The 25,337-nt window shown below is 34.4% G+C and overlaps 1 protein-coding gene across 1 annotated transcript in view; it reads left to right on the forward strand.

Annotated features, from left to right (window-relative positions):
• The window catches only part of DHX15 (DEAH-box helicase 15), a 38,093-nt gene extending 13,517 nt beyond the window's left edge, over positions 1 to 24,576 (forward strand). The window contains exons 4-14 of the mRNA XM_080924496.1: positions 3,925 to 4,084; positions 5,148 to 5,366; positions 8,306 to 8,473; positions 12,284 to 12,370; positions 13,225 to 13,374; positions 13,910 to 14,018; positions 14,557 to 14,748; positions 17,498 to 17,620; positions 20,211 to 20,401; positions 22,425 to 22,594; positions 23,392 to 24,576. Coding sequence (XP_080780622.1) covers positions 3,925 to 4,084; positions 5,148 to 5,366; positions 8,306 to 8,473; positions 12,284 to 12,370; positions 13,225 to 13,374; positions 13,910 to 14,018; positions 14,557 to 14,748; positions 17,498 to 17,620; positions 20,211 to 20,401; positions 22,425 to 22,594; positions 23,392 to 23,509 — 1,687 coding nt within the window. The 3' untranslated portion in view covers positions 23,510 to 24,576. The remainder of the gene's footprint in view (positions 1 to 3,924; positions 4,085 to 5,147; positions 5,367 to 8,305; positions 8,474 to 12,283; positions 12,371 to 13,224; positions 13,375 to 13,909; positions 14,019 to 14,556; positions 14,749 to 17,497; positions 17,621 to 20,210; positions 20,402 to 22,424; positions 22,595 to 23,391) is intronic.
• The last annotated feature ends 761 nt before the right edge of the window (positions 24,577 to 25,337 follow it).

Here is a 25,337-nt window from a genome sequence, read left to right on the forward strand (position 1 = left end):
TTTATTTTTTAATCTATAGGCAATGTGCTGTGCCACTTAGGGAGGTTAGAAGTTGGCTTTTCTAATCATTAGACTGAACTCAGGTCCTTAGGTTTACAAGGGAAGTGCTTTTGCCCCCTTACATTGACTTTTATCAGTGTAAGCTAACTTGATCATCTACTTATTTCTATTATATATACACTTGCAAAAATTACTTGTAGAAGGGTTGCTTTGTTTGCACAGTGTTTGAGAAAATACTGTATAGAAATTATAACCTCAGATTTCTAGGGGTGAAAGAGTATTGCCTTCAAATTTTAGAGTTGGAGTTGAGCAAATATTTAAAAATAATTTGGTTTTGTTTGTTTGCACTTGTTAAATATTTAGACTTTTTCTTGATTAGGTGTTTTAATTTGAAGCATAGGCTAAATAAACTTGGCATAACAAAACTGGGTGTCTGGGCTAAGCATTTCAGCCAAGAATGAATGGGGGGGGGGCGGAGCGCAGACAGTGTATGTGTGAGAGAGAGAGGAATTTGATGCTTCCTGGTTTTTACTTTTTTTTATTGTATATTTTATGTTGAAATGAGCACCACATCTAGTATTTCTCATTGTAGTTGGTAATATGCTTTACTGTTGTATTTATTCTTGTTAGATTGAATTTGATACTGTGAAAATTACCAAGAAGTATTTTTGATATACTAAGCTACCTTGAACTAATAGTAATGTTTGCTTTTATATTATTATGATGAAAAATTCATCTGAAGACTTAAATTATTTAGGAGGTCATTTTAAGTAACCAGTTTATAATGAATATAGTTTAGCTGATTGGCTCTAGATATGTCTGTCTACGCAGACATTGAGATTATTAGCTTTGTTGGATATGTTTGTAACATGGCCAGGGATTACATATTGTCTATAAAGAGATTTTAATATTAAGTAACAGAGCATCTCCTTGTAAAACTGTATTCATATTCTAAGGTTTGCTTGGAGTTTTTATTTAATGCTATGTGTGTTTTAAGTTAGCCCCCCAGAAGCCCCATGTCTTAATTCCTAGGTAAGCTGGGGTAGTTTGGGGACGGTCTTTATTATAGATCTGTTTTCTCCTAAGTGAAAGCTGCTTTTGCTTTGTTGTGTGTATTGTTGTCATCCAGAAGCTTTTATGATGAAGAATATAAAAATGATAGAGTTGACATTGTTGGGCTTGCATTTCTTTAAATAAAAATTGAAAAAATCTAACTATTAAATTTGGACAATTGATATTTCCCCCCCTTAAACTTTAAGTTTAAGTTTAAGTTTAAGATTGTCATCCTATTTTATTTATATTTATATGTATATATATGAAAATGTTCAGAGTTATATGAAAATACTAGGTTGATTTATATAAAAGACTTTAGAATCCACACAAATGCTTGTTGTACTGAAACCAGTCCTCCAAGGATACCACATTCAAAAGATCATACTGTCTTTCAGAAATGTTGAATCTTTATAAAGAATTGCTTTCTATAAACTTGTTTATGTATCAGTGTGTTTGGGTTTTTTTTTTTCTTTCTTTCTTCCCCTTTTTGCTGTGAACACATACCAGACAAACAACACAAGGGAAAAACTTACTTGGACTTAACTTTTGAGAAGGGGTGGGTATATCATGAAGAAGATTGGGTAGTGGTCAGAAGTATGAGCCAGCTGATGATAATCTGTCTGCAGTGGGGAAGCAAAAGTAATGCTTGGGTGGTTTCTAGTCTAGGACTTGAGCCTATAGCATATTGGGTTCTCCCCACACACACTTAAAAGTTTCTGGAAACACCTTTATTGGCACACCCAGAAGTTGTTTTCATTATCTCATTAGTTAGGAACCTGTATACAGTTTGTCTGTGTTACTTGTATATATTTGTTGAAAAATACTTAAGCTAGGTTAGTGCTATTCAACAACTGGCTTTTTATGTGGCTTTTATTTATTAAAGAATTATGATTGGAAGCCTTTTCAGATTATTTATAATAGCCCAGCTTTGCAACTTTTTTATAAATTGAAGTACATCTTAGAATCAGTTGAAGTCTTGTAATTGATAAGAGTTTGGTATTTTTCATTTCCTGTGAATATTTGATACTGATCCAATTTTGTGTATCAACATTTTCAATACACAGTAATTTTTTTTTTTTTTGGAAATAACAGACAGAACTAATATCCTCAATAATGTGCTTTCAGAAATACAGGATTTCCTATTGAAAGACTAGCAATTGATAGTCCAGAAATGTGTCGAAACAATACTGAGGTATAATAGATAGGCATTTGAGTGAATATTGTTGAAATAACCAGTTTTTTCATGTCCCCCTAAAAGTTTTGTGCATTTATCCGCATTTACTTTGTCACTGGATTGTCTAGCTTGTGTCAGTAACTCATCTGAAAACAGTGATTACAAAATGTCCTCAAAAAGGTAGACAATTTCAAGGCATCTAGAAGCAATAGTGTGGTTTATCAGGTACTGGGCTGGACTGTTAGGACATTTAGTCATTGTTTAATTGACACTAATTTTTTTCCTTTATGTTCTTAAAATCTTGAAGTTGATTCCAGAAATGGTGGCAGTTTATTTTAAAAAGAACACTGTAGAAACACAAGCTGTAGAAATGGGGACTGAGTACAGTGACTCTTGTCAGCATTTAAGGGTCCAAGCCAGCCAAAGCTATATAATAAGTCCTTGTCTCAAAATTGACTTACATGTGTGTTAGTGAAGGTGTACTTGTTTGCCAAATGTTTTTTTAGTTTAGAATTACTCTTAGAGTAAATAGATGGATTCTATTTTTAGCATACTATGTTGTATGCTAAATAAACTTAACTGCTTCAATAGATGGTATAAAGTCAAGTTGGTTTATGAAAGATTGGGGGGGCTGGAGAGATGGCTCAGTGGTTAAGAGCCCTGACTGCTTTTCCAGAGGTCCTGAGTTCAATTCCCAGCAACCACATGGTGGCTCACAACCATCTGTAATGAGATCTGATGTTTTCTTCTGGCATGCATGTGTATATATACAAACGAATAAATAAAATCTTTTAAAAAAAAAAAGAAAGATTAGGTATGGTTAGATTACAGACAAAAAAACCAAAATTAGGTCATAAATAATGGCTTCAGATTTTTGTTATGCTATTTCTAAATTTTTATTTATTTAACAGACCATGAACTGTGACTTCAGCATTTTAAGGCATATTATGTTTTTGGCCAGGTGCCAAACTTAAGGATAGTTGTTCTGTATTAGTGACAGCATTGACCAGAGTGGGATGGACAGGAGATGTCTGACCTCTACAGTGTTTTACAAACCACCCTTGATCTGATACTGACTCTACAAGGTTCCATCTGTAATGGTTGGATTCCATATTAACTGCCTTCTCTGAAGCCGTTCTAAGTTATTCAGTTTGATGTCATTTGCTTTTGATTTTACATCTATATACCCGCATTCTCCTGATGCTGTTGGTTATTGCCAGAGCCTTTATGAATGAACTCATTTTGTCCTTAGGTTATTTCATTTGTTGTGTAGATTTGTGTGCTGTCAGCTATTGTTACATTATTGCCACATTATTATTAAAAATTGGGTTTCATTTTTTCCCCTAAAATGTACATTTTGCAGGTAGTAATATTTTAGTTGTGTGATGGCATGAAACAATTAAAAATGGTTTATTTATTGGCTTGTTTTAAATGTTTTTAAATAGGAGTTTTAAAAAAGCATTTTAAGTGATAAATTTAGTTTTAGTACTTGTGTGAAACCATGTGATTGTTCTATGCCACAATTGGGAGTTTTATTACATTTCTCAGCATATTGTAGTTTTTGGTAAGATTTTTGTGATAATACAACTTTTTAGTGTCTGTTTAAACTATTTGGAAACTTATTTTTTGCTTATGATAGGATAGTTAGTTTTAAATTACATGGATGAGTTTTGACAATGTTGTCTTTGTGACTATAGGTATATGACTGATGGGATGCTACTTCGTGAAGCTATGAATGACCCCCTCCTGGAGCGCTATGGTGTGATAATTCTCGATGAGGCCCATGAAAGAACATTGGCTACAGATATTCTCATGGGTGTTCTAAAGGAAGTTGTAAGGCAGAGATCAGATTTAAAGGTGAAGAAGTAACTTGATTTTTTTTTTAAGTGTTTGTGCATGCATGTGCACCTAACTGTGGGTACTTGTAGGGCCAGAGGTAGTACTAAATTCCCTAGTATAACATGGTTGGAGTAACTATACGCATGACCATCAATCCCTGAAAGAAACACTTTGCTTTTTCTGTTTGCTATTTGAGATAGGGTTTCTCTCTCTGCTAGCCCTGACTCCTGGACTTGGTTTGTTGACCACGCTAGCTTCAAACTTGAAGAGATTCCCCTTCCTATACCTCCAGAGTGATGGGATTAAAGGCGTGTGCTCCCACACCAAGCTTGCTTACACTCTTGTGTAAGTGTCCTACATTTTGTAATCCCAGGGCAGGGAGGTGGATATGGGTGCCTTGCTGGCCAGCCTGAAGACCCTAGCACTTTTTAGATTTTCAAAATAGCTGTGCTTAATTTAAGGCAAATTTTATTTGGTCTGTTTGATTTTATTAATGCATTGTATTGATTACATTAATAAAATTAATTATATCATTACATATTAACTCTTTATATGGTGCATAATGAGTATATTCTTTATGTAGGCCCTATTCATTGTTTACTTTATCACATATTCTAGTATTTTAAAATGTAAAGTCTCAGCTGCATTTTGTTCCTTTCTATATTTTATTTTTGTTTTTTTAAAAACAGGGTTTTACTTTCTAACCCTGGCTGACTTTGAACTCACAGTGATCCACCTACTTATATCTCTTTCAGTGTTAGGGTTTAAGATGTGTGCCACTACATTGGCCTGTATTTTATTTTTAATGCTTCTTTAAAGATTTTCTTTTTTTTTTTTTTTTTTTTCTTTTTTCCCCTCGGGGGTGTGGTGAGACAAGGTCTCACTATGTATATAGCTCTGGCTGTCTTGAACTCCCTAGTTCTGTTCTGGGATTAATGATGGCATACACCATCACATCTAGCCTTCAGTGCTGTCTTTAGCTGATAATACGTACTTAGGAAACAGGAACTACTTTTTTTTTTTTCTTCTTTGAGATTATTAGAGCTAAAGCTTCAAGTAATTTGCTGTTTTCCTCCTACAGGTCATAGTTATGAGCGCTACACTAGATGCTGGGAAATTCCAGATCTACTTTGATAACTGTCCTCTCTTAACTATACCTGGGCGAACACATCCTGTTGAGATTTTTTATACTCCAGAACCAGAGAGAGATTATCTTGAAGCAGCAATTCGAACGGTGATCCAAATACATATGTGTGAAGAGGAGGAAGGAGACCTTCTTCTTTTCTTAACTGGTCAAGAGGTATCATTTGCTTTATGTAGTTTTTATAGAGATGTACATTAGCTAGCAACTCTAAACTTAGATGACCAGGGCTGGCCATATTTTTCTCATCTCAGTCCTTCAAGTTGCCAGCGTAATTGTTTCAATATGTGCAATATTTAACCACCCCTTTTTATATGTTCATATTTTAAAGAGTAAAACGTATACATTTGAAATGGTAGATGTTCATAAATTTCGTTAAATATTTGTGCACCTTTTATAGTAGAACGTCTGAGTTCTGTTCCAGAAGTGTCTTACGTATGGTCAGTAGATTGCTGGTCAGAAGGAAGAGAATTTGCTAAAACAGGTTCTGGTTTCTGTTTTTGATGGCTTTTTTATTTTTTTAAATAAGTGAAATTTGAGGAAGAAATATAGTGTCTGCAAGCTCCTTAGGTTATTTAAGATGTAGGGCTGCTTTACCAGAGGAGTGGTTTATAGTCCCGACAGTCCCCACTGTGATACATGGCTGCACCTAGACTGTGTTGTGGAAAATTGCTCTAAGCTCATGCAAACTGAAGGCATGCCTTAGCGCACCAGAACCTCTTGTGTCCAACCTCTGTAGATCTGCTAGCTACATGATGTGTGGCAAATGCCATTTAGTTAAGAACTATGAATTCAGGATAGTCTTTTTTAATCCTGGTATGTGTTGTGTTTTTATTTAATTTTTCTTAATTGTCCTTATGATTGTGTCTTTGGACATGTTTTTTTTTTAAATACTATTTATATTGTGAGTCGAACATTTTTGTATTCTCAGATTCAGTATGCAGTATTGGACATTTATCAGCATCCCAGCCTTCCCATATTAGATACAGCAGTACTTTTTAGGCATAACCAGTAAATACATTTAGATATTGCCAAATGTATTGAGGAGAGGGTTTGGGGGGGCAGTTAAAGTGGAAAAGTTTCCATACTTCTGAAAGATTTAACTAATTGCTTTTCAAATGGCATGTAAACAACATTCATGCTCTAATTGTTGAAGCTAATGCTTGTGGAGTATTCATTTTGTCCTCTTGTGTTTAGTCTACAATTTCTTACTTCCTCTTGACTTAATCTACTCCAATGAGGCATTTTTGAATAGTATTGGAAGTTTCAGCTGATCACATGGCGAGAACCTAAAAGGCCTTTTTTCTTAGTCACCTTAGTGTAATTCATTTCATTCATTGTGGAAAGGAAAGCAGTAAGCCTCATGTTTTCAGCTGTGTGCTAGCATGTAGGGAAATTAAGTAAAATTAAAGTTGTGAACCGTTGATATGTTTTTGAGTTTGAAGATTTGAAGCTGGTCTGTTTCTCATAGATTTCTTTTACTACGTTTACCAAAGTCTTTTAATGCATGGAATGTAGCTATTAGGCTTATCACTTACCTGTTAGAGTGAGCTAGTATAAACAAGTCTAAATATCAGTAGTCTAATTTTATTTAAAATTGTTTTACTCTGATAGGGTCTTAATTCCATAGTTACATGCTAGCAAGGCACATTGTGATCTTTATAGAACACTTAAAAGCAATCTTTTTTTTAAATACTAAATTTTTTCCCACAGATGGCATTGATTTTTCGTTTTCTAAAAACTTGAGATCTCAAAACAAACTTTGGATTTTTAGTGGTAATTTCCTTCTGTCAAACAACCTTATAATGGTTAAGGAAATTGCTATTTTTTAGTAGGCAAAAAGGTTTATTCTATCCAAGGATTTTATACTTTTAAAGATTTATTTTAATTTTGTGTGTATGCATGCTTACATGTATGTTCATGCATGTGCATCACATGTGTTCTCCAGGACAGAACAGAGGACCAAATACACTGGACTTCAGTTACAGGTGTCTGTGAGCTACCATATTTGTGCTGGGAACAGCCAATGCTTATAACTGCTGAGCCAACCTCAAAATATTTATTTATTTATTTATTTTATTTACTTTATTTTATGTGCATTTGTGTTTGGCTTACATGTATGTCTATGTGAGTGTGTGTCAGTTCTTGGAGTCACAGACAGTTATGAGCTTCCATGTAGGTGCTGGAATCTGAACCTGGGTCCTCTGGAAGAACATTAGTGGTCTTAACAGTTAACTCTTTCTCCAGCCCCAAAATTTATATTTTTTAACACAGAAACTATTACAAGTTGGTTTAAAATAATTGTCAGGAAACCTAGTTTGATACAAAGCCAATTTACCTGAAAATGTCTTTTTATCTTAAGATACTCTTACTATAGCTGTCTAGTTAATACATGAAAGATTGTTTAATAATTGTTTAATGTGTTTTCAAGTTTAATTGTCCACCATCAGCCTTCCTTTTTAAAGCCATTTGCTACCTACCTCCAGAGCTGCTGCCCCTTTTCCAAATGCATTTATTATGTCTTTCTTTAAATTTATATTTGAATACAAATATGTTGGATTAGTTTGCCATGGTGGAGAACATTCTGAAGTGGCTCTAAGGCATTTGTGTCAGTATACTTACGAAATACCTGTGTTGATACAGAAAAGGTGCTTGTTCTTATTAAGCACAATGAGGCAATTCTTCTATATAATTGCATTAGTGATATGTGACATTAAAGCCTAATTACTGTATTTAAATATCTAACACATCAGTTTCTTTTAGATTGTGAAAATGAAAAGGTTATGAGTGCAGTTAAATATTCCTGGGTGAGAAATTTCAATTTTAATAGTTTGTTGAGAATTAATTAGAATGTCTGAGTCTTCAAGAAAAGCGGGTATATAATGCGAATATGGTATTTACATATTTAGCTCAATGCAGAAATAAAATTTTCTTTGGTTGTTTCAAAATTACACTGAAATTTCTGTAATTTTGGTTAGCAAATTTGAACTAGGTTATCCATGAAATGAAGGCAGATTATAGATATGTTAAATGGAATGCATAAAATGAGGATCAATTTTGTTTTCACACTCTTTTAATTTAACATTTTTATTTTGTAGGAAATTGATGAGGCCTGTAAGAGAATAAAGCGTGAAGTTGATGATTTGGGCCCTGAAGTTGGTGATATTAAAATCATTCCATTGTATTCTACACTTCCACCCCAGCAGCAACAGCGAATTTTTGAGCCACCACCTCCAAAAAAACAGAATGGAGCAATTGGAAGAAAGGTAGCATTAAATATTCTCTATCGTCATTATTAATAGAAAACCTACACGATACTGTCACTCCTAAATTAGGAGCTCGATGTCATGGTACATGCCTGTGATTCTAGCACTCTGGCAGAAGAGGCAGGATGATAAAGAATTTAAAACTAGCCTAGGTTATGAATGAAACCTGCCTGAAAAAGTGGAGTTAGCACAAATTTAAGGCAGCTTTGCTTGGTCTACATAGCAAGACACTGTCTTTAAAAAGAGAACCACAAAACCCCATAACCACTGCAGTCACCTAAAGCCATGGATAAGTGGTTGGCCACAACAGAATAATCTGCATTTCAGAAGGGAGTAGAAAAAATGTGTTAAACTACACTTTGGACCCTTTAAGAAAACGAACTACTTCCTCCACAGAGGCAGTTTGTTCTTAGCAGATAGTAGAGTTCTTAGGATGATCTGAGAAAGGGAAGGGGGAAGGTCAAATACTGTCTTAGATATGATGCTCCAAAACTAAGTGACCTTTTTTTTAAAGCTTGTGTGTTGTCCCCTTCTTAGAATTTTGACTAAGAGAATAGAATTTTAAGTTAGCAAGTGTTAAATGTTGACTCTGTACAGAATCTGAAGTGTTAATCACACTGAATAAATACATGATTCCTTGAAGGCAGGAACCTTATTAACATTTTTTGATAAAAGGATATATAGTTTTCTTGGGTAACAGCAAGTGTCCTGCAGTTGAAGCATGTGTTCAGTACCAGTTTCAAAATAAGTAAAGATGTTAAGATTCAAGTCTTAATAAACCTGATAATAAAACAGCACTGTTGAAAAATACCAGAGCATGAATTCAACTTGAGAAGGTTCTTTCTAGTTTTTGGTCTAATTAGTGCTTCATTGGGTTGCAGTTCCCATCAGTACATTCTCTAGGACATCTTAACTCATTTCTGTGGTAGTTAGTATGCTGTCCAGGAAGAGCCTGAAGGACTAAATTTGTGGTGAAAGTATTTGTATTTTGTGTATCTATAGTTTTACAATGTTGATTTATTTTTAATTAATTCACCAAGCTTAAAGCTACATCAGGATATAAAAACAAAAACAAGAAAGACCTATTCTGTAGTCTGGTCCAGTCTTGACAGTTACTTTACATGAGTGCCCTGAGAGTGGGAATAGCAAGCATGAGGACCATTCAGGCAAAAATAGTTGGATTCTTTTCTGTTGCCTAGCTATAGATAATTAGTTACTATTAAGCCTCAAAATATGAATTGCTTAGTAAAATGGGACATGGTGTTTGTGGGGATGGTTTCATGGTTTTGAAGGGAGGGTTAATGATCTCGTTATTTAAAGTAGTTAACCGCACAAGCTAATAAACGTCTTTGAATTGGAGGGGTACACTCCTCATGTTCTGGTGGCTAAAAAGTGAGAATTAGCTTAATCTAGATAATTATTGTGGCCAAACAGTATTCAAGCAGAGCAATCTAAACTCCCTAACTTCTAAGAGCAGTGAGTTAACTAAATATTGGTTTTAAGTTTAGATACAGGTTTTTGAGGAAAATTTTTAGCACTAATGCCAACTGGGGACTGTTCTATTACCTTAAGATGGTTTCCTTGTCCTGAGGTTTTAACACTTTGCTAATTTTGAACAGTCTAGAATAGGCATGTGACATTGTTACTTTTCCCAAGCAAATCTCTTGACTGCTTTAGGATCACTTTGCTGATTAGTTCCTAATTGAATGGTGAACTGTTACTACTTGTTTTACCTGATTGATGGGGTTGCAATGCAGCCATCTCTCTCATTCATTCATTCATTCATTTATTCACTTTCTCTGTGTGCATGTTGTATGTTATCTAGCTATTTTCAGATCTAGTGTTCAAGTCTATAGAAATAGTCTTAATTCTAACAAGTTCTGTGAAATTTAGCCCTTTTTGTTTCTAAAACTACCTTTACAGTTTTTAAATCCTATCCTTTTGGTGGTAGAGACTTCAGTAACTACCAAACAGAAGCCTAGGACTAACACTGTGGGATTTGACATATGCTTAGCAAACAGATACTTAAAAGTAGTTACATGTAGCTTGCTGAGTTAGCATAATATTCTATTTCTTGAACAGGTGGAGGGCCACATGTATATATGTATAGGGTTTTTTCCAGAAAATTATGTATGTATAATTTTTAACACTTTGCTAATTTTGCACACTTATTACAAAGTTAAAATAATATCCAAGTTTTTAAGAGACTTAATGATTTAAGAAGCATGATGACATTTTCATTACCCAGTCTTCTTTTTGTACATGATGTGAATCTTCATCTGTTTATTCATCATATCCAGAGGGTGTATACTACTTGCTTATGTTGTAACATTGATGCTTATTTGTAATTCCTTAAAGTTGGTAACATCACAAAATTTTATCACATTGTGTATTAGAAGATCCCTGTGAAATGCACTTTTAACATAACAGGATATAATTGTCTTGCTTCACTGTCTTAAATATATTCAGAACCATGATCTTTTGCTGAAGAATTCAAAAGTACACATGATTCTAGGTATTTAAATGACAACTTAAATATCAGATCTGTAATCTTGTTCCCCACAATCCTTGTGCTAACTAGTCTAATATAGGGAGTTTTAAAAGCAAATTGACACTTAGGGATTTTAATGCCTTCATAGTATTCTGGTTTGATTTCTAGCTCTGGTACTTGATTAACTGAGCTACAAGAAAACTGACTTTTTACAAGAATAGTGCAGTAAGTTGTACCCTTCTTACCATTAATGTTAAGTATGATATGTTTGTTTCCTTTCTAATTATTGATCTAGAGAAAGTAAAACTACTGCCATTTGTCAGCATTTTTCTTAAAAGAATGGAGAGTGGATACAGGTTCTTTCAATTCTTGTGTGTCATACTTAATGCATAAGCCACTGGCTAAGCTGACCCTCTGTTCTTCTGAGAAATTTTGTTTTAACATCCAGGTCCTATGCTAAAAAGCTATTTTTATCTTCAAGTAGAAGATAACCTCATTAAAGCATTTCTTTGTCACTTACACTTTCTTTGTGTAACCTCACCTTCTAAATTATAAAGGCTGATAAATCTGTGTGAACTTCTTGGCATACATGTCTCCAAATGTCAGCATTACCACCATGAAACATCCATTTACTTTTGTTTTAGTAGAAAAAAGTATTTAATACCATTTCCCAAGTAGAACCAATTTTACTCCTCTCCCCTTTTCTTTAGCCAAGCTTATTGTTTTGGACTTGGTAAGCAAACACTCTCTAAGGTGAATGAGCACTCTCAAACTAATTTCTGAAGACATTCTAAAACATAGGAAAATGATGCAAATTCAGGAATAGACTATGATAGTAGTATGTAAATACATCAGGTATCATTCCCTGTTAGTAAAAGCTATGCACTCTTCTTAAACATTTTACATTTCGTTGTGAGGATCTGCCTATTCTTACTGGATTATACCTTGGTTTTGTTATTTATTTATTTATTTAATTTATTTATATTCACTGTGCCATTTTTATTAAAACTATTAGTGTGTGTTTGTTTCTGCTATACATGTAAATTTTCTGGGGTACATGCTTATGTGAACTTATATTCAATGTAAGAGATTTTTATAAACTGTGCCTAATAGTGTGTTTTATTACTTGCCTTTTGATGGCACATTTCTATTTGTATAATCACTGTGCTTGATACTCATGTGTTGGTGAGAAATTGCTATTTGCAAAGAGTAGAAATGATTAATGCTGCACTTTTAGTTTGTCTTATTTACTGCTTTTAAAGTTCTTTTGTTAATGACAGCAGGTCAAGTCATAGTCATTTTGCTTGATTTCTGAACAGGTGGTTGTGTCAACAAATATTGCAGAGACCTCTTTGACAATAGATGGTGTGGTGTTTGTAATTGACCCTGGATTTGCAAAACAAAAGGTAGGTATGACTGGAATTTGCTTTATATGGGACCTGGGGGTGCTAAATGCTTGCTCATCTTGTAGCTAAAACAGTTTTTCAGGATTACTTCTCTAATTTTGGGTTTCATTTTCAAATTTGTAACATGATCCCCATGTTCACTTTTGCACTCAGAAATTAATGCTGTGTTCAGTGATCTAGGCCACACTTTCCACACACTCTGGTATAAAAGCTTTGTGTTCCTTTCATGTATGAAGATGGCTTAGGCATGTGGTCTCATGTACAGAGAAAAGTAGTCGTAATAGAAATCCTGGATCATACTATGTAGGTCAGCGAGAATTAGTTTCTATTTTGCGTACTAGGCATATTTTTGGAATACTTTAATATTCTAGGAAAAGGAACACCAGTTACTTCTAAGTGAATAGTTGCTAAAATAATTCAAACATGTTTTGGATAGGTACTACAATGTAATCTATAGGTGTATTATTAATAGAAAACTTTATCATTAAAGTGAATGCATGTGAGTAACTTACTCCCTGCCTGTTAAGAACAGATAATTTAAATTAAACAATTTAAATTGCTGTCTTTCCTTGGGACAGGCAAATTCTTCCTTCACTAAAAACATAGCCAAGTTTAAGTTAAGAGAGACAGATGTAAGCCATCTGTATGTTAGACATTTTTAGCCCCAGTCTTTTAGAATGGTAGCCAGAATGCCTAAAAGAAAGGTAGACTGTAAGATGAATGGTGTAGAAGCTAATTGTCATGGTCAGCAAACTACCTGCGATTTGACATTAATTGTGGGCTGTTAATGTAGTGTTGGTTTTAATTTCATGTTTTACTGAAGAAAGAATCATCAACTGTTTCCATTCCAATAGGTATATAATCCTAGAATCAGAGTTGAGTCTCTTTTGGTGACAGCAATTAGTAAAGCTTCAGCTCAGCAAAGGGCTGGTCGAGCTGGACGTACCAGACCTGGGAAATGCTTCAGGCTGTACACAGAGAAAGCTTATAAAACAGAAATGCAGGTAAGGAGTAATGGTGTACGTACCTTGTGCCTTTAGAAGAGTAACTATAATGTTCTAGTTGAAGAACAAGAACTTCCTTTATTTTTGGGCTAACATTTTTTGAATAGTGGTTCTCAACCTGTGGTCTGCAATCCCTTTGGGGTTTCTCAGACCCTCAGAAAACATGGATATTTACATTACAATTCATAGCAGTAGCAAAATTACAGTTAGAAAGTAGCAATGGAAATAATTTTAATATTGGGGGGGGAGTTGGTTACCATTAAATGAGGAACTGTATTAAAGGACTGCAGCATTAAGAAGGCTAAGAACCATTGTTTTAGAGTCTTCATTGCCTTACCTTTACCCTAGTGAGTTATAGTATAACATATCGATACATCTGATTTGTATTTAAGTAGTTGAAAGAAGTATGATTTTTAGGGTAATCTCAAGTATTTTTCCCCGTGAAGTAGTTATGTACAAGTTATGTAATGACAAAGCAAGAGGTTAGGGGGCACTGACAAAGGGTAACCATAACATGTGCTTTTACTTTTATTAGGATAACACCTATCCAGAGATTCTGCGTTCTAATTTAGGATCAGTTGTATTGCAATTGAAGAAGCTTGGTATTGATGACTTGGTACATTTTGATTTTATGGACCCACCAGGTATGATCTAAAACAGCACCTTCAATCAGCTTTGTTAACTGAAGATGTTTTTCTTTGAATCCTATAGAGTATATATGCATTAAGATTGGTTTTATGGGGTAGTTTTAAAAATGGTGACAGTTAATTAGTGAGAGTGAATAAGTCCCCTCTAGAACTCACTCTTGGAATTTACATTAATTGAATTATTCCCAGGGTAAACAAATATAAAAATTGTATTTTTATACTTCTCTTTTTTTGCTTCTAATTTTTTATAGGAAATAATTGTCTGCTGGCTTTAGTCTTATTAAAGATATCCTTGAACTGGTCCCTGCTTTTAAATGTAGGAGTTATAAGTATTTCCCACAGTGCCTGGCCTGAAAGTCATTTTAGTATAGTATTGTTTGCTCTATCTGTATTATTGAATCTGATGACAACTTGAGTTCTGAACTGGATCCAGTAACGAATGAAAAATGAGATTGCTTATAATAGTTTGCACTTTGTCATATTTTTGCTTACGTAAGACAACTTGTCTAATAGATTGCCTTTCTCCCTTACTTAGCTCCTGAAACTCTGATGAGAGCCCTAGAACTTTTGAATTATTTGGCTGCTTTAAATGATGACGGAGATCTGACTGAATTGGGATCCATGATGGCAGAGTTTCCTTTAGATCCACAGCTCGCTAAAATGGTTATTGCAAGTTGTGACTACAACTGTTCTAATGAGGTCCTATCTATTACTGCCATGTTGTCAGGTAATAGAGGGAGAGGGACCAAACACCCAGCTCTTCAGAGTCTGTGGACTTCCCTTCTGTGGTTACTGTTATCATTATTAATATTATTACTGTCATCATCACTACTACTACTACTCAGTATGGTAATAGATTTTACAGATGGATTTAAGGAACTTAGTTTATTTCCTAAATATCTTGTAAATAGCTTTATAAAAATTCTTACAAAAGTCAAGTTTTTGTGCACAATATATAGCAAAACATTGGCTCTATTGAGTACAGACAGAAATTGCAATGAGAATTTGAATGCAATTATAACTGCATTTTTTTCTTTAGATCCATTAGTCCTATTTTAATGGTTTACTGAAAGTATACAAACTTGGTTAGCACTGTTCACTGAGCCTGTGTTTCATTTAAATTGAGCCTTTCCTACATGTAGGTGTATTCAGTGACAAACATGAGTTTCTGATTTAGTGTCACATAGAAGTAGTAATGTATGATTTAGGACTTGAAGTCAAATTCTGATTTTGATATTTTTTTTTATTTTGCTATACAATGGCAGAAAAACACCTGCTTAAACATTTTTCTATAAACTTGAAAATTTTTAAACATTAGGTATTACATTGAGAAATAGTGCTCTTAGTGGCAATAAAATTTTAGTCTAACTTGGAAATTAGATTTCCAGAAAGGAGAAGAAATACTGCAACAAAAGGATTTCTTTTTAATCTTTTTAATCTTTTTTTATAGTTAAAAGTATCATAGTACTATATACTACGAGTTTCAGTACGGAACAGAACTTTTAATTGCAGAGTGGTTTACTGGTTTTGATTACTTATTGCCAAAATTAAAAATTCTATGGAATTAAAGAATAAATTTTCTAAAAATATAATTATGGCATAGTTTAGATGTATAGTATATTCTAATGGTGTGACTTTTACTTAAGAAGTAGCTAAATGTTCTCTTGCAGAGTTATGACTGATCAGACTCAGAGCAGATGGGCAGGGCAGTATCAACGTTTTAAATAAATTGTCTCATTTGCAGAGGTGGTGGTAGGTTGTTGTCTGCCTGCTTCTGTTTGTTATCCTCCCAACAACTTTAGCTTTTAGAGAAAAGGGCAAGACTTATTAGATAGCATGCTTGTGCTATTTGCTATAATTTCTTTTTCTGTTGGTTTTCATATCAGACATAGTAAACAGTACTGTTGGTGTATTTAGAATATTATTCCTTTGCAGTTGGTCATTGTGAGATTGAACTCATCAAAGCTAGATGTTAGTTTTGTGTGTAGTAGGAATTAGGAAAAGCACAGGATTTACTGGTGGTTGTTTTTACACTATTGAGAACAAACATACACAGTGTTGTTGTTTTTTTTTTTTTTTAAACAAGCTATTTGTGGACAATGTTAAAATTGCAGTGAAGGAGACGCCAGGACAAAGAGCAGTTAGAGCTTGTGAAGCTCTCCCCCCTTTTTCTTTTAGTTCGAGGTGCTGAGTTGAAAACCAGGGGCCTATGGGCTCTCATGTTAGTATTTAGAGCTGTGAGATGTTTCTGTACTTTTCTGAGTTACCTTGCTTCAGTTATATTAAGCAAGACTATATAATGCTTACTGTGACTGCTTTGACATCTGTATTTGGCTACTTTGCCATCTTTAAAGGGGAAAATTATATGGGAAAGAGTAAGTTGATGCTATGTTTGATCTCACTGTTGATTATTCCCATTATTTTCTGTCTGAACTGATCATGTGATTTTTTTTTTTTATTGATAAGGTTATATAAGAGCTTCAAAATATTGAAAAGTCCCAAGCTTGTTAATTTATCTTGATACTACTTTTTATAACTATGGAATTGCTAAAGTGAATTAAGGAAGGTTGTATTTCAAAAAAAAGAAAAAGTAGTGCATACTTTGTAAGAACTTAAAAGTTTGTGAATTAACCTTGAGGCTCTAAACAACTACTGTAGTTCAATATTTTGATGACCCTTGAAATAGTGATTGCTTCAGACTAATTGTCAATTCTTTAATACTGGATTTACCTTTATATTGAGGGTTCAATTCAAATTTTTTTAAACTTGGGGCTTTATTGACTGATTATTATTATTTAAATGCTGCAACAATAGACGGAGTATTTCAGCCTTCTAGAATTTTCTTAATTCTAGGGCGGTTTAACCTTCCACCACTACTGCTATCATCAAACCCAAGATTCTTGAATCTCTTTTTTTTTTCCTTTTAATGTTTACCTATACTTGGTTACCGGTGCTAATAGTGATACCCACCAGTTGGTAATAGCCACAGATTTAGGGAAACAATCTTGATAGAAATGTGGCAGTAGATTGGTTGTTTTAGTTACACAGTGGGCTAGTACAGCTTCCTGACTACAGCCATTCAGTGGGTTGAATGGATGGCCTTTTGAAAAATTACAGTTAACTAAAAGGCTATTGATACCATACTTCTGGTTATTGGTAGAGCTATCAGCACTGGTTTTTGAAATAAGTTGAGCTTTCTAGTAATTTGATGGCCTTCAGAATAGCTGTTTTGATGCCTACTTTTAGATCTAGTTAAAATAATCAGGTACTCTGTAGCTTTGAAACCCTCTTGTCTTACAGATGTGGTTAGGTGATGTACCAAATCAAGGTAGTAAACAGTCCAAGATGCAGTTGGAGGCCATCCTGCCCTGCCCTATGCTCTGTGAACTGACCTAGCTAGGCCTTGTTCCTCTATCTGTGAATGCGTGACTCATCGATATGGGCGTTTGTGTTGGGCCCATACCAACCTTGTTTAGTCCCACAGTGTTTTGTTCGCCCCACGGAGGCCAAGAAAGCTGCAGATGAGGCCAAGATGAGATTTGCCCACATAGATGGAGATCATCTGACACTGCTGAATGTCTACCACGCTTTTAAACAAAGTAAGTCAAATTAGATTGAAGGTGCTCTTGCCTGAGTGTCACTTAGAACATAAAAGATGTTTTTTCATCTCAATTTCATTTATAATTTGTGACATGGTTTGTTAGAAAAACTCCCGACTAGCCAATTTCTTCCAAAATTGTTTAGGTTTATATTCAAGGGAAAGAGGAACAATTAAATAAAACTTGAAAAATACAGTGATACAAATAAGACCTGTATATTATTTATGTAATCTTTACTAACATTTTTATAATTAAGAAATTGAACAAGCAATAGGTTTGAGTTCCTGTTCTCAGTTATACAAGTGGTCTGTAAAAGTTCACTTGCATTGTTTCTCACCTATAAAATTAAGACATTTGTTGCCCACTTAATTACTACATTTCTCTAATTTTATAATAAAGCAATTATGAAATTCAAATATATTAGTAGTTTTTATATGTGTATTTTGACTTTTGGGTAGGTGAATTTGGTGAAAATATAATGGGTATCTCAAAGATGTCTTACTCTGTCTATTGTATTAGCAACAGAAGCAGAGGTGGAAAATGAATTAGAAAGTAATATTAATTCCCCAGAGGTATGGTTTTTAATTAAATGCTTCTAGTTACCAGGAAAAGGGTGGTAAAGCCTTGGTGGGTTTTAGATTTGTTACTCTGTGTTCTTGTATTATACCGGAGGCAGCAAATGTATTTGATAGACCACTTTTATTCACTAACTGCTACCTTTTAAAATTCAAATTTTCTGGGCTAGAGAGATGGCTCGGTGATTAGGGGCTCCTTTTGTTCTTCTGTGGACCTGAGTTCAGTTCCCAGCACCCACATTGGATGATTACAACACTGTTAACTCTAATTCCAGGAGGATCTGAAGACTTAGGCCTTAACTGGTAACTCACCTGCTCCCACACAGAATTGAAAAATAAAATGCAGTTTAAATTATTTTGTAATACCATTGTATACAGGGAGTTCTCATTCTAATCTACAAGTGAATTGTTTTAATATTTAGAGTAGCTCTTGGCATTGTAAGGAGTGACTAGCTAGCATTAGATTTTTTTTTCTCTATTCCATTTAGTTTTTTTAAAAATCAATTTAGAAAAATGGTAGAGCTATCAGGTAATATGTGGTTATCTTAACTAACATTGTCATTTATCCAAGCAGTCATTAAACGAGGGTGATACTCCCTTTCTGAGGAGCTAGGACAACGGGCGTTTTTGACCACACAAGCTCTTGTTAGTCTTTGATGCTTGAGTTTTTAAAACTGGGGAACTCTTAAAAAGCTGCACTCTTGATTAGGGCATGTAGATCAACGCCTTACTTAGTCTAAAGGTTTTCCTTGCCTAGCTTTTGGTCATATTCTTCAGTTAGTTGGAAGGTGTATTTCAGAGTCCTGCTTATTCTTAATTCTAAAATGACAGTGTATTCTGTAAAATGATAAGCCTTAAATACAGTGTATTTAAGTCTGTTTAAGACTTGACGAACATTTCAGGTATTTGAATTCTAGCACCAAATACAAAACAATATACTACAGATATTAGAATAGCTTAGGAAGACAAACCTGGTTCTAGTTTTTAATGCTTTCTCTTTTACACTTTATAATTTTGCAACCCTCTCAATTTTATCAGTATCAAAAAATCTTTGAAGCAGATGGTCCAGTTTTCTTTTGTGATTTTTTTTGGATTCTTTTCCTTTGATATATTTGGTACCTTTTGAGTTCTGAGTTGAATAATACTGGTTTGGAAGTTTTCAAGAAATACCTTTTTGATAATCTATGTAGTAAAATTTATTAATACTTGGCATACTTATTCATAGTCTTTAGACACAGATGACAATAAAATCTTGCTTGTAAATTGCTCAGGCAACTGTTGCTGCAGACAGAATTTAGTATTTCGGTGTAGAGGACTAGTTTAGGCACAGTTAGAGAGCATCATGCTGCTTGTTTGAAGATTACTTCATTAATGTTGTATTTGATTTTCTTCAGCTAAGGCTGTGATTTCTTTGAAAATGAGCAAAATCTGGCATTTTATCAAGTTCTCTGAATCTACCAGTGTTTAATAAATCCTTTGTTGGAAACAGCCAGGTGGCTGTTAATAGGTAAATAATTCAATTTGCTAAGAATCATTGATTCAAAATCACTGTTTTACTACCTATTAGCCAGAAACCTTAGAACTGTTTCTTTGAATTCATTCGAATGAGGTTTATTGCTTTTTTTCTTTTAAGCAAAGTTGATAATTATATAGAGAAGATATATATTAGTGTTGTTCTTTTTTAGTTTAGTTTATACATCTTTCTTACTGAAGATTTTGTCTTGTTGTGGGTCTTTGTCTCTATGTTTGTCTGTGAATGAATGCAAGTGTCTGAGGAGACCAGAGGTTTCAGATTCTCTTGGACCTGAAGCTGCAGGTGTCCTAAATGTGAGCTGCCCAACATGGGTGCTAGAAACCAACCTCTGGTTCTTTGAAAAAGCAGTACACACTCTTAACCACGTAGCCATCTTTCTAGCCCAGTAGCCAATATTTTTTTTTATAGAGTTGCTTTTCAAACTTTTCTACTGTGTGGATGATTCACGGTCTCCTCTTTTTCCTTCCCTCCTACTTTTTAGATCATGAATCTGTTCAGTGGTGTTATGACAACTTCATTAACTACCGGTCCCTGATGTCTGCAGACAATGTACGCCAGCAGCTATCAAGAATTATGGACAGATTTAATTTGCCTCGTCGAAGTACTGATTTCACAAGCAGGGACTATTATATTAATATAAGAAAAGCATTAGTTACTGGGTATTTTATGCAGGTAAGTAGTTAAATGACCAGGTAGTGTTTGCCTTTGGTTTGGTTTGAGTTGAAGAGCACCAGAAAAAGTTGGTTCTTACTGTAAGGTCTAGTTTCTTTTGCAGAATATTATTATGCAGAATAATGTCTAATGAGTAACAAGTTAGTGCCTTAATTAGATAAGTTAGGAGTTTTGTTTGTTTGGATATAATTTTATTTCTAAAACTATACTTTAGCAATTTCAGGTACAAATAGAAGTTTTAGCCCGAGTTTTAAGAAACTAAAGTTTCTCAAAATCTTAGTCTTAAAGTCTATTATCATAAGACTACCAAAATGAAGCTGTTAGTTTTCTCTTTTTAAGTAAAGTTCTCCACATTGGCTATTTTATACGTGATTGTGTGTGTGTGTGTGTGTGTGTGTGTGTGTGTGTGTGTGTGTGTGTGTGTGTGTGTATACACGTACGTACCCTGCACCCACTGTCCACTGGAAGAACAGCTAGGTCTCAAACCATCGAGCCATCTCTTCAGCTTCCTTGTCTCCACATTTAAATAACTACATTTCTTTTGTGTTTCTACACAGTGGTTATTGGCATTTATGACTGACTTGGGGCACTGTAAAATCCGTGTGTCATTTGATATAAGCCATTCTGAATTTTTCCTTATGAGTTATTTAAATGTATGTATTAGAGGTGATTAGAATAGGAATAAAAAGACAGATAAATACCTTTAGCAGGTTTTTTAAATTTTTATTTTTTATGTATGGGTATTTTGCCTGTGACATACTGTCTGGATAACTTGCATACCTGGTGCAGGTAGAGGTTTCAGATACTCTGAAATTGGAGTTAGAGTGGGTTCTGGGTATTGACCCCTAAGTCCCTTGCAAGAAGAGCAAGTACTCTTCGGCCTCTAAGCCACTTCTGAAGCTCCTGCAAATTTAAGGGTCAGTTAAAATAAAATGTTTGAAAAATCTACTGGTAGTTAAGTTCAGACTACGTTGCATGAGTTGAAATTGTTTTAAAATAATCCATCTCCTGCTTGTCTATTCTGTCTTTAAATGTTTCTCAAACTAGTTACATTAGCATTAGAGCCATTTGTGTACAATAGCTAAAAGGAATCTGGATGCATTTGGTCCCATAATCTAAAATCAGAGAAAATCCTGTGAAGCATCTGTCTTTGAATTAAAATATCAGAAAAAAGTGGGTTGATGGGTTTGTGAGAATGAGTGTCACAAAAGGATGGCCTTAAATGTCAACGGTTCTTTTGTCTTCTCTAGTGCTGGGGTTACAGGTGTGTGCAGTTTCTATGCCTAGGAAGAATGCTTGTAGTGGTATAAGATAAACAATACAATCAAACATAAATTTATATTTTGCCCGACTTGTACTAACTTTTTATTGTTACTTCTTAAAATTTTTCTCTGACATAGACACAGATAAAGCTGTACGTAAGAACTGTAGTCTCTCAGCTCCTATTCTAAAAAGCGCCAACAAATGAAATGATACTTGGTACCTAGTATATATTCAATATAAATACTAATTGTTGTTATTAAGTCACATACTATGCAGAGTTGTAGAATTGGGAGGGCAAACTTGTCCTGCATTATTAGTTATTAGGCAGGAATATAAGTGTATACTTAGGAAAAGAAAATAGGAAAGGATTGTGTGATCTTTCTTTCCGTGCTTTTTCATACTGTTTTCTTTATAGGCTGCTGCTTTCTTTTTGCTTAGGTTTCTTCTTAGTTATGAGTGTGGTAATATTTGTCTAGTTTGTACTAGTGTGTGGTGCTGGAGAGACATGCCTGAGATAGGAGTGAGGGCTGGGAGATCGCTCAGAGTTGAGAGCACTGAGTCCTCATCCAGAGGCCTCTGGTTCTGAGGGGATCCAACATTTTTTTAGACCTCCTCCGGCAGCTACACATGTGGTACACAAATAGGCAGCAAAGTAGGCACAGTAAAACTCAAAAGGGTTTTTAAGTTTGAGTTCTTTTTTGTAAATTTACTCATACGGTTTATAAGTATTTCTTGGAAACACTAATTGTTTCTGTTTCAGGTGGCACATTTAGAACGAACAGGGCATTACTTAACTGTGAAAGATAACCAGGTGGTCCAGCTGCACCCCTCTACTGTGCTTGATCACAAACCTGAATGGGTGCTTTATAATGAGTTTGTGCTGACAACAAAGAATTATATCCGGACCTGTACAGATATCAAGCCAGAATGGTAAGTAAGCACACTGTTTTCCATTTTGATTTCAGTATTTTGTTGTGAATAGAATATGCCTAGGAGATGTAGCCTCCGCTCATTGTATAGATTGAACTTCCCAGCTAGGTGTAAAGATATGTATATGTATCGATATGTAAAGATAAAAATTATATCAAATTGTTGTTTAGCATATTAGCTTCTAAAAATTGTAATTAAGACTGGCTATTCAATTTTTTAGCTACATGATACCCTTGTGATTTCTCTACCATCACCATTTGTATAAGTTATGGAGTGTCAGCCAAGAGTGGACTGGAAAGCATTTATGTTTTCTTGTGTCATCTAGTATTTTGCAGCTTCCATCCATCAGCAATTAGTGGCTTTTAACACTTCAGCTGCTTAGAACGTTATCATTTTGTTACATGCTTTGCCTAGGGAAAAATGTTTACTTTATAAAAGATACAGTTTTATATTTGTAGTTCTTAATACTGTTAATGAGATGAAGTTATTTGACTATTAAAACCATAACCATTAAAATACAGGTTGAAGAGTGGTCGAATGAATCACTCAATAGCTTTGTGTTTTCATATTAATGTAGATAAAGTGTTAGAAAAATTAATCTTAATACTTTTTTCAAAGCTGATAAGTTCAACAGAAGATGTGTTGTTTTCCTAAGCTGATATTCCTGTAAAGATGTAGTTTTAAATCTTTGATCATTGATTTGTTTGAACATTTGCCTTCGTTCAGCAACAGTGTAGTTATTAGCAACTCTAGTACTTAAATCTTGATTTCATAACTTTTTCCCCCATTTTGGACAGGTTGGTGAAAATTGCCCCTCAATATTATGACATGAGCAATTTCCCACAGTGTGAAGCAAAGAGACAGTTGGACCGCATTATTGCCAAACTTCAATCCAAGGAATACTCACAGTACTGACTCAATGCTTAGGTCTGCAGTCATTCAGAGGACAGCTTTAAAAGATGAATGAAGTCAAGTTCAAGCTGTGCTCTTCATGTTGGTTCAATAATGGCCTTTATTTGAAAGCTTTTTAATTTTTCTTTACAGTAAATATTCCATTCTGATTTCATAAATTAAACATTTATGCCTCCCTTTTGTGTTGACACTGTAGCTCATACTGGAAAAGTCGATCAATGTTTTGCAGTTTATTGAAAGTAGTTCTATATATAACAATGTTACAAGCATTTCTTTAGAAATGGTTGAAAATGCTTCTAAAATGTGATTATCGACCATGGTATGCATGATCGTTGTAATTGTTGACATTCCTTTTAGAAGTTGTGAAATGTTACAACTTGTGCTTCTGTAGACACAATCTTCTGTCTCCATACAGAGGCACTGACTTCAATAAAGTCTATTTATACTAATCTTGGCCCAAGTCCTTCCGTATCTTTTATTCTAAGTTTCTATAATGAGTGTTGGGATTTTTCATTTTCATTGTAATTATACTGTTACTACATATTTAGCATCTTTTAAAAGGAGTGCTCCTTAGGTACAGTAGCCATCAAACCTGGGTTTTAAAGAGCATAATGTAGCACTTTCTTAGGTTAATCAGTATGTAATCTAATGGGATAAAGTGTGTAATATTTTTTGAAATTAGATCCCCAGAGACAGAATAATGGACGAGTAGCTTTGTCGTCATTCTTCTTAAAGCTCATTCCAGAAGGCTGGTCGTTTATTACCTTGTTAAATGCTTGTGTCAGGTCTTACTGTACTCAAATGAACAGTTTAAACACTCTAGTCCCCTAACATGTTTATTTGTATTGGATAGAAGGGAACAATATTCTGGATCATTATTAGTTTTGCTAAATATTAACTGTTGGAAGCTTATATATTGTAATTTGTATAGTGTGTTAAATTGAGAAGTTGAGCTTCCTACTAACAGGCGGTAAACAAACTAAACTCCTTTTGGAACCAAAATGAGATGGTTGATGTGGCCATTCAAAAGTACTGCAATAATTTTTTTTCACTTGCAGATTAAATACTGCTACAAAATTTGGATGTGTCTTTTTCTTGTTTTGTTTTAAGACAGGTTCTCTCTATGAAGTCCTGGGTGACCTGTGATTGGCCTCAGAAATCACTGATTCTTCTATCTCACTTTTTTTAAGTATGAAAGGGGAATGTATAGTTGTGATCTGTTGATAGACTTGTTAGTTTCAAGTAGTAGGAATATTTTTACTGTGCTTATTACGTGATGCCTAGTGGTTCGGGATATCTAGAAACCACATCAGAGACATGGAAGGAAACAATTGGCGTTCACAGTATGAGGAAGTAGGTTATCTGCAACTGTGTCTGTTTTGTTTAATTACATCTTAAGAGAAAATTAGAAAATTAAAAGTATTGAAGACTTTTAATTCAACATTTCTAGCAGAAACGACTTGGGGGGCTATGAAAAGTACTCAGGTGTACCTGACTCATACACTTCATACAGAAGCTGATTAAAATTCTTTTTTGATTCTGGCCTATGAGCTTTTTTGTTAATTGTTAAGTTTTGTTACTGCTCTCTCATTGTTCTCCTGCCTTTGGGTTTGGGGATTGATCTCTGATTGTTGGGTTTGTTGGGAAATGTCTGCTTGATGATCCTTCCCCCTAGTGTAAAGTCAGATTTAATCCATATGAAATTTAAAAGTAAAATTGACTAGTTTGGTAGATACATGTTTACACACTGGTTATATTTTGTATATAGTACACATTAGAGGACTTGGAGAGGGAGTCAGTCACTTCAGAATATTTTTACTGGTCCCCCATA

This window comes from Micromys minutus (genome assembly GCF_963924665.1).
Source record: "Micromys minutus genome assembly, chromosome: 1".
NCBI lineage: Eukaryota > Metazoa > Chordata > Mammalia > Rodentia > Muridae > Micromys > Micromys minutus.